The sequence below is a fragment of the Glycine max genome, chromosome 7 (genome assembly GCF_000004515.6).
Source record: "Glycine max cultivar Williams 82 chromosome 7, Glycine_max_v4.0, whole genome shotgun sequence".
In the NCBI taxonomy this organism is placed as follows: domain Eukaryota; kingdom Viridiplantae; phylum Streptophyta; class Magnoliopsida; order Fabales; family Fabaceae; genus Glycine; species Glycine max.
Window position 1 is genome coordinate 7,143,679 of NC_038243.2, and position 14,101 is coordinate 7,157,779.

Consider the following 14,101-nt stretch of genomic DNA (forward strand, 5'->3'; position numbering starts at 1 on the left):
ACTAGTTGGCTTCATTGTCTTCATGAACTAAGCTTGAATTATATCAGTGTGCTTAAGCATGTGATTAAACGGAATAGATCACATTGGCCTATGATTAAAATGGACCGGTCCACATTAGCTTTTAATTTTGTTTTCATTGTATTTGATTGGTGGGTTGGACCAATTAATTTTAAGTTAGCCCAAAATGAAATTTCTCGTTTAAACTTTCAGTTATAAAGAAAATTTAAAAAATAAGTATTTTTTATGTGGGCAAATAAGTCGAACAGTAACTTCACAAAACAAATTTGTTTTTGTGAGTCATGCTAACGAACCCGCATAACAATTAAATGACCTAAACTCTACATGATTCAAACCAAAGCAAGTCATGGTTACATAACTAGTCCACGATCATTATTCATAAGCCCACCACTACTCACGCATAGTGATATGGACGTCAACTTTAGGGGCATAGAGTAGAAGAGAAATTTTAGTTTCTTGGTAATCTTAGACGAAGAAACTTTATTTCTTATGTTTGGTATTAGTTTTAAAAAATAATATTTTTGGAAAATCTAAGAATTTTTTTTAATTAGTTTTCAAAAAAAAAATATTCTCATAGATGTAGCCAGAATCTATTTTTTTTTCTTGTTAAATATTTTTTAAACTAGGGTACAAAAAATCACATTACTTTTATTAGATTATTTAATGTGAAATAATTAAAATAACCAGTAAAAATATTATGTAATTTTTTAATTTTTAAAAAATTTATATAAATATTTCCAAAAATATTTATGATTAATCAAATGAATTTTATTCATTCTCAAGAATCATGATTCTCACACATGAAAAAAAAAATCCCACACCAAATGCCATGCTTATTTAAAGTAGTACCTATTTATCTAACATGGAATCATTACTTTTATACTAATTAAATAGAATATACTCTCTTTTTATTGGTAACGAATAAACACTATTTTAATGCTAAATTTAACTACTAAAATTAGTAATTGAAAAGTATTAATTAAAGTGTTATCATTTAAGTAATTTAAAAAATATTTGTAGATCATTTTTTGTGAAAATATTGGAAGATCATTCATATCTTTATCATAAAATATGATAAATATGTGATCGCAAATTACGACCATGATCATTTAATAGGTAAAATTCTAACTTATTATGAGTAATTTGGGTGGATATTCATTAAATTTAGGATCAAATATAATTTTTTTTTTACTGAATAAAATAGGACCGAATATCATCCTGATTCAATTATTATACCAAATATAAAATGTCGAAGATAGTAACTAACATACATTTTTAATTATGCATTTGATTCATCTTTAAATCTAAGATATTAATGTATCCAGGTCACGAATTTAATTTTCTAAACTAAGGTCCACACTTTAAAGAAGAAAATCTATGGTCATACTTATTGATTAAAAAATTTATTCAAAAAAAAGTTATTGATTAAAAAATTAAAGAGATATATTTTTAATAACTTCACTCACTCACTCACTCTCTCTCTCTCTCTCTCTCTCTCTCTCTCTTCTCTCTCTCTCTCTCTCTCTCTCTCTCTCTCTCTCTCTCTCTCTCTCTCTCTCTCTCTCTCTCTCTCTCTCTCTCTCTCTCTCTCTCAAACACACACACGTTAACAGATTTTTCAATTAACAACTATAAATCCATATTTTCCTTTTCTTTTATCATTATCAATTTAGATGAGTCAAATCTTATAGAATTTTATAGTTACTAGATGAAGGCGTGGAATTTAATAATAATTCATTCATCATTCATCTGGGTTTAACACAATGTACCACTGTTTAAGAAGATTAAATAAAAGCAGACAAAACAGAATTCAACTTGGCAAAGTAGTTGGATGAAAAGATGAAAGAACGATATTTTACTTTGCTACCTAATCTTAACAAAAGTATGTGTTTTTTTTGGTTACATAAGTAAATGTATATGAAACATAGTCAATTAAAAAATTAAGTTAATATTAAAATTATTCTATTAAGATTTTTTTTAATATATAATACAAAATAAATGAATTCTTTAAACATGCTGACCATGGGTGTATAAAAGTACTTTATTGTAAAAGATAAAACTCTCTTCAAATATATATATATTTCGAAAAGGATTAATGTCTTGCAGCAAATAGAATATAACCCCAATGCATAAAAATTGTTTTTACCATAGATTGTATTCATGGTAAAATCACTCATTTCTTGCTGTCATGGCCACTCACCAACAAGCATCGTGGATCAAGCTTAGAAGGGGCCCCTCCTATCCCAAAGAAATAAGCAAAGCCCCATTCTCATCCAATGGAATAGTTCCTCCCACCATTCACAATAAATAAACACCATCTACATTCAACCAAAAGAATAATAAAACTAAACGAAACAATTACGTCATTAGGAGTAGGCAAAAGTTGGTAGGATAATAAAGAATAAACAAATCAATAGGGAGAGAAGTGAGAGGGAGTGCCCTACACCATAATCTGCAGGAAATAGGGACCCACCTCCAAAGGTCCCCCATCCAGAAGCCAGTAGAGAAGAGGTAGTAGTAACTTAAATAAATATAAATATGAAAAAACAAGTAGGGACCAATTGAGAAAATGGGTGTTGGTCAATACCCAATTTGCCACTAGAGGGTCCCAATAGGGGTAAGTGAGGTGGGGAGTGTGATAATGGTGGGTCCCACTTAGGGGCCACCACTATTTTTTCTTCCATTGTGGTCCACTTTCAAAGTGAGTGAGGGAGGGGGCAGAGGCACCCAAGTCCCAACCAAACCAGCACAGCAAGGCCATGGTCCTATATTTTTGGGGTGGTGGGACCCACGTGGGGGGAGGGAGCATGAGGAACCGTTGGATTTACGGATGGGTGGGTCCCACTGGGACAGTGTACGGAGGGCAGTGCGCAGCCGGAGCCATAGAGAGAGGAGTCAGAGTGATTTTGGAAGATAAAGTGGGCCTGTGTGTGACGGGGGAGGGGGGTGGCCCATGGGCCATGGTTAGCATCTCAGCGTGCACACCGGTGCTTGTTGGCGCCACCACCACACACTCGTGTGGGCCCAAGCACCCCTCTCTTCAACCCTGCCTGGCCCCCAAAAGGTGCATGGCCAAATATGGACCCACCCATCACCTTCTACATCATGGATACGTGTATAGTGAGACAAACTATGAGTAAAAAATTTAGTTGCATAATTTCTATGAAGTTTAATAAGCATCTATCATACTAGGATGTACCAATTCATACATGATAGTTTTAATTTATCTTGTAATTTTAAGTTTAAATCTTGATATACAGTTACATTATATTTAGAGGGAAAGTTTTGTTTTCTTGTTATTTTATTCCACTCAAACATGAAAAATATGCAATTAGGCATTTTCATTCAGGTAAAAATTATTAAAAAAAAATAGAAATAATTATGTTTGAATTAGATAAATTTACTATGATCCGAAAAATTCTAACATTGTTACCTATTCCAGATTCAAACTTGAAATTATTGTTTCTTTCAAAAAAAACATTTAAATTATTATTAGATTGAAACGATTTCAACCTCACATTTATTGATTTACTGAGGATACATTTCGTTTGAAGAAAAATAAATAAGCATATACTGTTAGCGTAATATAAAAAATTACTTTTCAATAATCAATCAAAAATAATTTTTATATCAATTTTAAGATAATTATTTTAAAAGTTTAAGATGCATGTATGTTGGTGATTAAATAATTATATACACTGCCCATCCATGCACATATTATTTATTGATTTGCATATATTTTTTTTTGTTTTTATATTTCTTAACTAAGTAAGTGATGGATCGATGAGGGTTTTGTACAATCTTACTTTATTTTATTTTTGGTATTGGATTGAATTAGGATGGTACTCTATAGCAGCCACTGTGACTTGTTTTAGGCTTCTTAATTGCCAGCTACCGTGTGACATACTAGCTATGATAATGAGAGGTGAACACTATATCTATATCCCTCCTCTCAGTTTTGGGAATTCTGCTTTTACTTGTTTGCTACAAAATATACTTTTGTTTTGTGTTCGTTAAAATAGTGTTTGATCTATGCTGCTGGTTTTTATTATTGGATTATTTATTAGTTACTATAAGTTTGTAGAGTTTTGCTTAAAAAAAGAATTAGTAGAGTTTGAAGAGGATAACAGTTTCCTCCTCTAAATTAGTAATACTACTACCAACTATATTACTAATTATAATAATAATTATGTCTTTAAACTAGCCTTCTACCTAAAGAAGAGAAAAAGAAGCAGATGGTTAACCTGGGTTTCCTGTATGAATATTTATATATTTTCAAGAATATTGAAAATTATTGTGTCAAATGATAACACTAGAAAGTCGCCTAAGAATATTGGATTTTGAAGGGGGGAAAAAGAAGAAGAAAAAATCACTTGAGGTTGGATTTTCCTAAAAACGAATCAAGAGTTAGAATTTATTTGTCTGGCTTTTCATCATAATGACGTGCCATGCGTTTTGATTCTTAGTGAGTGAGTAGTCCTTATCACTTTTATTCATCCTAACTATCACTAAATACTATCAAATTTATGATTATTTTTTTTCGAATATTAGTAGTATTACTCTCGCCGAAATTGATACTTGGGTTTGGAGTGAGATATATATTCCCTGCAAGTACGGAATTTTCTAATTAACAAGGTTTCTTCTTTTACTATTTAAACTTGTTTAATTTTAAATAGCTAATGCTTTAATTTTCTTTAAATCATACGTAAGCCATGCGCATAACATCTTGTCTTCAACTTTTTACATTAACTATCAAAGCAATGCTTTTATTTACAATTGAACTTATATATACGTGTGTGTGTAATTTTTAATATTTACCATCTTTGCAATGCTCTCATTTCTTGTAGTGCCTTTTTCTTAGTGTAAGATGAGAAGAATACCTACATACATGCAAAAGATTCAAAGGTTATATATATATATATATATATATATATATATATATATATATATATATATATATATATATATATATATATATATAAGTTAATAACTGTAAATCAGTTAAAAATGTTGAATTTGTGAAAGATGACTTGCATTTTGATTCTCATATATTATATAATTTTTAGTGAGGAATGAAAATTTTTATATGTGATTAAGTCATGAACTAGGGTTAATCATCGATCTAAAAGATTAAAGCTTATATAAATATTTTGGAGAAGATCAATCAAGGACTTAAAAATGTTATCTTATATATATTTATAATAATTTTTCATTTTGATCTTTAAATTTAAAATTTATTATTAATTAAAACATAAAATGAAATAATAATTATTAAAAATAGTTAAATATATTTGAACACTAATAATAATTTTAAAAATATTATGTATTTTTATAATTTTTAAGAAAAGTAGATATATAATATAAAGAATTATGTACAATTTAGGTAAAAATATAATTTTTGTAATTTGTAGAATTTGAAAAATTAAATTGACAGTTACATTTTAGAAAATATTTGTATTTTTAACAAAAATAATAATATTATCATTTGCACATCATTTATATGCAGTGAGTTATCAAATATAAGAAAAGATAACTTATGTTCGATTTCAGTAGTTACTATAATTTTAACTGATTTGTTATCTTGTGTACATCAAATATTAAATAGGATTATAACTTTCAATACTTCTATTCTATATTACTTTCGTATCTTATTACATTCTATCGTATTCTCGCCACAGAACTAACCCTAAAATGTTGACATGATTAACAGAAGCAAATAGGACAAAAACTAAAATGAAATAAGAAAATTTTATAAGAATAAAAGCCTTAACGAAAACAATTCTATATTATAACTAAGACCTAGAAAGATTATCTAAACGAAAAGAGAAAGTATAAAAAAAGTTTAAACATCAACTTGAATAGTTGAATTTCTAAAAAGTATATTGAGTTGAGTCTCGTAGAAAAAACCACAAAAAATCTCTAAAAGTACCTTGATCATTCCACGAAACACCTACCCTCCCTCCTCTACCATTCACTATTTCACTTTTCAGACGTCCTATGATACAAAACACACATGTACGCAGCACACGCTCATGCTATTGATTTTAGATTTTAAGTCTTCGTCATTGCACGCTGTTTCATTATTATTATTTCACTTCCCTTTTCTTTTCTTTTCTTCTTTTGTGTCTTTGTTTTCTTTCACTGAATATATATAATTTGGTTTGACAAAAAAATTTCTCAGTCCAAAAGTGGAACAATATATGCTCCTCATTGTTGCATGATATATATATATGCCATTTCTCCTTTAATTTCTTCCTCATCTTAATCCTCTCTGCGCCAAAGGGAATTCCCCTCGTTCGAAGCATCGTTGTTTTTGTCCACTTTTCATTTATTATTTTTTCTTCTTTCACCAATATCATTTTCAGGTTTCATTCATGTAATCATATTTGGGAAAGTTATAAGATTAGCTTTATAATTATAGAGAGAAGGAAAGAATAAGAGATTGTATGCACATTTGAAATTTTTTTCCTATAATATAATATTCCCTCCATCTTTAATTATAGGATTTTTTTTCAAAATTTTGTTCATTTTCATAAGATTTTTTTATAATTTTTAGATGTATTAATTATTTTTTTTATATATTCTTATTTAATTATTTTTTCTTCGATCATTAATGAAAAATAATTAAGTGGATAGAGAAATAAAAAAAAGATAATTATGAAATAATAATATAAATAATTGATATATTTAATATGATCAATTAAATTAAATATTTTTTAAGAAGCATAAATTAATTAAAATAATCTTATAATTAAAAAAAAAAGTACTAACAAATTAACTACTGACATTTTTCGATAAAAAATATAATCATGTTTTGACTAATAAGTATGTGTGATACATATTTAGTGTTTTAAACATAAATTTCTCCTACTGTAAAAAAAAAGAAAGAAAGAAAGAAATGAATCTGTCCTCTTGTTGGGCATTAGATGAATGATTAATTAAATGCATTCATGGCTTTAAAGTAGTGGGTACGGGCAATATAGCATGTTTAAAGATGTGTAACGTGCTTACTCTAAAGAAATTTTAAATTGTTCTTGCTAGATCGTACAAACAAAACTATCGTTTGCATGCAAATATTATTTATTCAAAACAATTCCGACTTGCCCGGGGATCAATTATCTCTCAAGTAGCGTTACGATTTTAACTCCCCGTCTTCCTATGTGTACCGTTTTCAACTTTTACTCACAAGATCATTCATTATGTAAGAGGTCTCATAAAAATTACTGAGGAATTATTCATATACAGTAATTTTATCTTTTTTTCCACCAATTATTCATATACATAAAAATTACTGAGGTCCCATTCATTATTTCTCTTTATTTTTTTTATCACACCATTTATTATATTTATTATTTGTTCTCTATTTCTTTTTCTGTCTTTCGTTTCTCCAACCAAATGTGAAGTCGACATTTATAATTTTCCAAAATTATTCATGCATATATAAAAATTTATAAAAAAAAAAGAGGTAAAAATACTTTTTTGCCTTTTAATTTTTTATTTTAGTTTGACCTCCTAAATTTAAAAAGTTTTCCTTTATCACAAATAAAAAGTTTCATCTTTGATATTTAAAGTATTTTTGTTAGATCAAGATGCTCCTTTCATAAATTTGCCCCATTAACTTAGTGCACGTTTAAAATAAAGTTATGTCAGCGACAATATGTAACTTTTGCAAAGTTTCTTTATTTTGAAGTGGTTTTGTTGCCGTAATATGTTTATTAATAGTGTGTTTGAAGTTTATCGCAATGCTTATTAATAGTGTGTTTGAAGTGTTTTCAAATATGCTATTAATAAACTTGATAACATTAAACAAACTTTATATGAAAGTAGATGTCACATTAAATATGCATTAATTACATTAATCAAAATTAATATTATTAATTGATTAACGAATATAATATATTTGTGTTAAGAGTTTTTGTATAAATCTACCAATGACATTTTTGAACAACAAAGTAAAATCTTGTCAAACGACTTACAACACCAAACCCAAACCCAAAATAAGGTAAATGAATAAAATACATTTTACCCTAAAAAAAAAAAACATTTTCCTTATCCCCCAAATAGTTCACGCCATCATCGATTCATCATGCAAGAATCTTATCAAGTTCACTTCCATTCTTCCATACCATTTTTCTTTCTTTTCGCTTTCTCTCTCTTTTTTTCTTTTCTATCTTAACGTTTTTTGCAGTTGCCAAATAAGTGACTGAATTGACCAAAACTCCCCCTACCGCAATCGCTCCTCCATGGGCCCCAGCACGTGCAATAGTCCTAGTCTCTATGGATCCATCAACGATCACCGTAGATTTCTTTCCATGTAAAAATCATGGACGGTAAGGGCCCCCACAAAACCACCTCTCTCATTCTCTCTATATATAGTTACATAGTTATTATACACTCACGCAAACACAACATCACACTTGCACTCTCATTCTAAGTTTCTAAACCAACTCAAACACCACTTTCCATCTTATACATCCTTAAACACTTTCGTTTGTTACACACGTTGTTGTGTTTTTTTTTTTTTTTACGTTGCTGTTAAGTTATGGCTGATGAAGCTTCTGGAGATGTTGATCTAAGGTTGGGAGAGCCCAAGGCGCCTAAAGAGGAGCCCGAGACGGAGGAGGGGTCTGCCATACGTGTGATGCCGGTGGCGGTTCACGTGCCGGCAGGGATGTCCATGTCCATGTCCAAGGCTCTGGCCCAAGCCCAAGCTCAGGCCCAAGCCCAAGCCCAACCACAAAAACGGGCCTCCACCAAAGACCGTCATACCAAAGTAGAGGGCCGAGGTAGGAGGATCCGAATGCCCGCCACGTGTGCGGCACGGATCTTCCAGCTGACCCGAGAACTTGGTCATAAATCCGACGGCGAAACCATCCGGTGGCTTCTCGAACACGCCGAACCTGCCATCATCGCCGCCACCGGCACCGGTACCGTCCCCGCCATCGCGATGTCCGTCAACGGAACCCTAAAGATTCCAACCACTTCACCTTCCGACCAAGAACCCGGAGACCAGCCCGAGAGGAAGAAGCGCAAACGACCCGCGAATAGCGCCTACGTTGACATAAACGACGCCGCCGTTTCGATCTCCACCGGGCTCGCAAGCTCTAATAATAATAACCAAAACGCAGCAACGACGACGACGATGACAATTCCGCAACATACAGCAATTCCTTTGCCGCAAGGAATGGTTCCCGTGTGGGCCATACCTTCAAACGCCGTCGTTCCGGCAGCAGGCGCGTTTTTTGTGGTTCCTCAAACGGCGTCGTTTCAGCATCAGCCTCAGTTCTTCACCATAGCGAGACCTATATCCGCGTTTGTCTCTTCCCTGGTCACACCCGTTCAGCCTCAGCCAACCTCGATAACGTCTTCAAGCAACGCTAACGCTTCCTCCACCGCGCCGTCGTCGAAGTCGGCGGCGAGAGCCACCGTCATGGCTCCGACCACTACCACCGCCACCACCACTACCACGCAGATGCTGAGGGATTTCTCGTTGGAGATTTACGACAAGCAGGAGTTGCAGTTCATGTCGCGCGCGTCTTCCAAGCATTGAGTGAGGAACGAGAAGATGAACTTGAATCTGGTTTCTTTGCTTCCGCCATGAACAACGACGTCGTTGCTGCGGGAAAGAGGAAGAGCACGTGCGCACGTGATGCGGGATTAAAAATGGTGGGGACCTCGTGCGTGTGGGTGTGGGTCAACACGAAAAGTGGAAGGCATGGTGGGGACCCAGTGCGGGGTACCACACAACCTGTACCAGAAGCTCAGAACTACTAGCTCTACGGAGAGAATTTTTCATAACAATTAATTAGAATAAATTATTTACATTTTAATTTTTATGTATTATTGTTCTAAAATATTTTATACTATTCACCAATCCAAAACTAAAGTACTATGGTTTTTAAGATGGTTATCATCAAAATCAACGCATTTATTCTATATAATTGTCTGCGATCCAACTATAGTATACAATTATTGCATATCATTTTTTATTAGATTAAAACTTTTTATACTATTTTTTAATTGAAATTATAGTTTTATTCCAGTTATCTATGTTATGTATTTTTTTCTAGTGATAAATTTAGGGAAAGAAAATGGTGTCCCAGTTTAGGTAGAGTAAACATATGGATTCAAAGAATATTCGTAGATATATTTACATTTACTTTACCTTACCTCACGAGTAAAATCTCGAGTATATAATCTGTCATGTGATATTTTATTTTACTTCACTCAATTAACACCTCTCTCAATAATCTCTGTTATTTCTATCTTTTAATATAAATTTTTTGGTCACATCCTTTAATTATTTTTTTTCCTAACACTCTCTATCATAATTAAAGTTTGTTAAAAATTATAAAATCAAGAAAAATTCCTTTAATATGACGTTAAACAAACTAAAATTTACAATTGTAATAAATTTAATCAATACAAAATATATATTATATTTAGAAAACTATGTTAGAGAATGTTTTTAACCTTTCTCAACCTTTTTTATGTACAAAACTTTAATTCTAAATAATAAACAGCTCCAAAAAAACTTGTCCTTGGTTTGGTTATAGAAAAAGAAGATCGGGAGAAAAATTAAAAAAATAATATGAATTTTACTTTTTTTTTTATTTCACACAACTGAACACACCAAGTATACAAGAGTCCTTTTCCTTAATTTTCAATTTTAAGCTAGGGAGGGTGAAATTTATGCAAGTAGGAGAGTGTGACCTTAAAATCAGTGATAAGAAAAATCTTTTGTTGTTTTAAAATAGAGAAGGTGTGATGTGTGTTTCTTTTTTCTTTTTGTTGGTGAGGGTGGGTGGGTCCACCTGATGGGTCATGTGAGGGTGGGTGCGGGACCCAAAGGGTAGGAGTGTGAGGGCAATGGGTGGACCCTACGGGACCGTTTATGCACCGTTCTCGAGCCGGCCTTTCCAAAGTGGTCCTTCTGCGCGCGAGAGTCCAGAAGGACACGTTTCACTCTCTGGCTCGTCGACAGGTGGGGCACCACTTTTACCCTTCGACACGTGGGGGTTTCGCAGGGGTCCCACGTTGTTGGACACGAACCACTTTGTTGGTTTTGGTTTGCTTGGCCCGGAGAAAACGTGAAGCAAGATTAACATAGAGAGAGAGAGAGAGAGAGAGAGAAAATGAATGGTATCGGATGCATGAAATCTTTTTTTTTTCTTGGTTAACTTTATAGAGCTATTGGGTCATGATAAATCGTTAAGTAGTGTGTATAAATTTGTTGAGGATCGTGTTGTTATAATGTTATAATGTTATGTTATGTATGTATGTTTGCATTTTGGCCCTTGGAGGGTTACTTTGAGTGCTCTTTTTGTTGCACCGTTTGCAATAAATGAACACGTTTTGTAACGTCCTTTCCTTCATTTATTTTTCAGAATTTCTTTTAGGTTTGACAATGATATGTGTAATGAGGGGAATTGAATTGAAGCTCATGATCTGACAATGTTTATTTAAAATGAGAATAAATTTTCTTTAAAAGAGTTTTGTCGTATCGAACTTGTGTTGTGAGATGGGATGTGATGTGTTTCTAGTTATGGTTTTCCCAGATGTTACTAATTGTTGTATATTTGTACTTAGAATCTTTACGTTCAAATGTCCACGTGTGTGTGCTCATGTTTCAACCGTTGACATATATGTAACATATTCTCTCCAAGGACACACTTCTCTTATAAAATTGAAACTTGTGTGGTATCGGCTGAAAAATCATGTTAATTTGGGATTAGGATTTAATTAGGATCCTTTGCTCATTAGAGAAAACAAACAGAGATGTTTTCTTTTCTTTGTCTCTCTAGTGGGGAGATAAGTCTAACTTTAATTACTTTTAGGCAGAGACAGAGAAACAAAGAGAATTTTATCCCAATTGTTTTCCGAATTTGAGGTATTTAATTAGCGACACATACAAAGACATGAGTAATACTGCATTTTTCACATATTATGTAATATACGTATTAACTTGATTATTCCTTTCATTAGCAGCAGAGAGAAGGACCAAGAATATTCTTAGTTTCCCTAAAGAGCCTTGGTTTTAAAACTATCTTTGCCGGTTTGTTTATGATACTCACGATGACATTTATATAAATCTGTGTAAATTAGCTTAACTTATAAAAAAAAAATCACCTTTTTACCAGTTTTACCATTTCGAAACAATTATTAATAATGAAATGTGCCACTTCTTCTCACTTGCCTGATATGTGATTGAAACCGATAAACTAGTTATATTTCTATACTATTAATAAAAATATTAGGATATTTTAGTGCTCACATTTTTTTTCCTCATTTTATTCCTAAAATAAACTTTTCAATTTTTTTATTTATTTCTATGACTACTCTTTTTAACCAACATACACCCACTCAATGCTAAAAACTACCTAATATTACTTTTATTTTATTATTTTTAAATGTAAAAAGACACGAACTCCCTCGTTATAAGAAAAAGAATTATATTATTTATTTTATAATATTATTTTCTATACTTCTTTCCGTTAGAAGACTTGTTTTTATTTTATACTTCTTTCTTTCTCTTTTTATTTATTTGTTATAAAAAATCCAAATTCATTGTAAAAATATAATGTCTACAGTAAGATAATTACAAATTCTTTTAGAATTTGAATGAAATAAATTGATTGTGTATAAAAATTTATATAGTTACCCGATCACATATATATTATTATGTATTATAAATTGATTAATTTTTATAATAATTACCTAAAAACTTATAAAAAAATTATTTACATTAGCAGAATATCGACATTCAACACTTTCTTAAAAAAAATAACATTTTGATGTATTGAGCGTTTATTTGGAATAGTTGTAAATTTTAAGAAACATTGGTATGTTTTTAAACTTTTTAATAAGTTGGTGAAAATCTTTGATTTTTTTTTTTATAAATAAATTAAACTAAACACATTTAATTTCAGATGAGCAAGCTTCAAGATATACATATTTTCTTGCCTTAAATTCCTATGAGTATTACAAATTTAAAATTGTTTTTCACAAATAAATCATATATAATTTCAATTTTTGTAAATACAAGGCCACACAAATATTATCCACATGCAGAAGACATTAATATTGCGTCTGTAAAGTAAAATCACTGTGAACAACAATTTTTTCTTTTCTAAATATTTAATGCAGATATTATTAAATTTTATAGTGCAGTAAAGACATTCGAAAGGTCCCCTTAAAAACCGATTCATAAGGGGGTGGTCTACCCAGCTATATAAGCACTTATCATGTTCATGAATTACCATGTGCGACTATTCTTAACAGATATATCATAATATAAGCTTTGGTGTCATTTGTTTATTTAATCAAATTGAGTGGGAAAGACGGCTTGTGCACTAAGCAACAGGCATAAAAATAATAACACAGCAATAAGGTGAAGAAGCTGCGAATTGCGCCCCCTGATTCTCCCATTATAACATTTTCATTCTTCTACACATATCTTAGCATTCTAACTATGATATCATATCTCTTGTCCATTTTACCCTTAAAAAAAATAATTTCTATATAAGGATTAACTATGCATCAAACATTAATCGGCACTTTTTCATAGACCCCCAGAAAGGGATGGTCTTTCTCACAGTGCATGAAAAAAAAGTTCAAAAGTAGATTTATTTTATAGCGCAAGTATTTATTTTAAAAAGAAAATCATCCACGGTGATATGCATGAATAAGTACCACTCATCATTATGGATTTTGATGCAGTAAAAACAATGTTGATTATAGTGTACTAGCTAAATAATTTAATTTTACGTCACGTTCATTTTCTTATTATATATAAATTTAATTTTTCGTTCTCAAAAAAAAATATTCTTAAGATCAATTTGCTTCTTTTAGTAAATTATTACATATTTTATATTTTTAAATTTCTTTTAAATACTATAATTAATCTAACTTCAATCACTTTGAATTTGAATATAAATTTTGAAATTTGATATACTATATCAAATCAATCAATAAACATATCATATTTCCTAGAGATATAAGTGTTTCCCTTCTCTACTAATAGGAGAATCATTGTGTGGTCTTAGGTTCCTAACCTCACTTTCCCTTACCAAGCATGGTTTCT

General features: G+C 31.2%; 1 protein-coding gene across 1 annotated transcript; it reads left to right on the top strand.

The window, feature by feature from the left end:
• The first annotated feature begins 8,399 nt into the window (after positions 1-8,399).
• Positions 8,400-9,904, top strand: LOC100804760 (transcription factor TCP9). The gene has a single exon (XM_003529923.5). The coding sequence runs from the start codon at positions 8,561-8,563 to the stop codon at positions 9,566-9,568; it is 1,008 nt and encodes a 335-aa protein (XP_003529971.1). The 5' UTR covers positions 8,400-8,560; the 3' UTR covers positions 9,569-9,904.
• The last annotated feature ends 4,197 nt before the right edge of the window (positions 9,905-14,101 follow it).

Excerpts from the sequence above, each read along its gene's own strand:
- LOC100804760 (XM_003529923.5), top strand. The coding sequence starts at position 8,561 with ATGGCTGATGAAGCTTCTGGAGATGTTGATCTAAGGTTGGGAGAGCCC.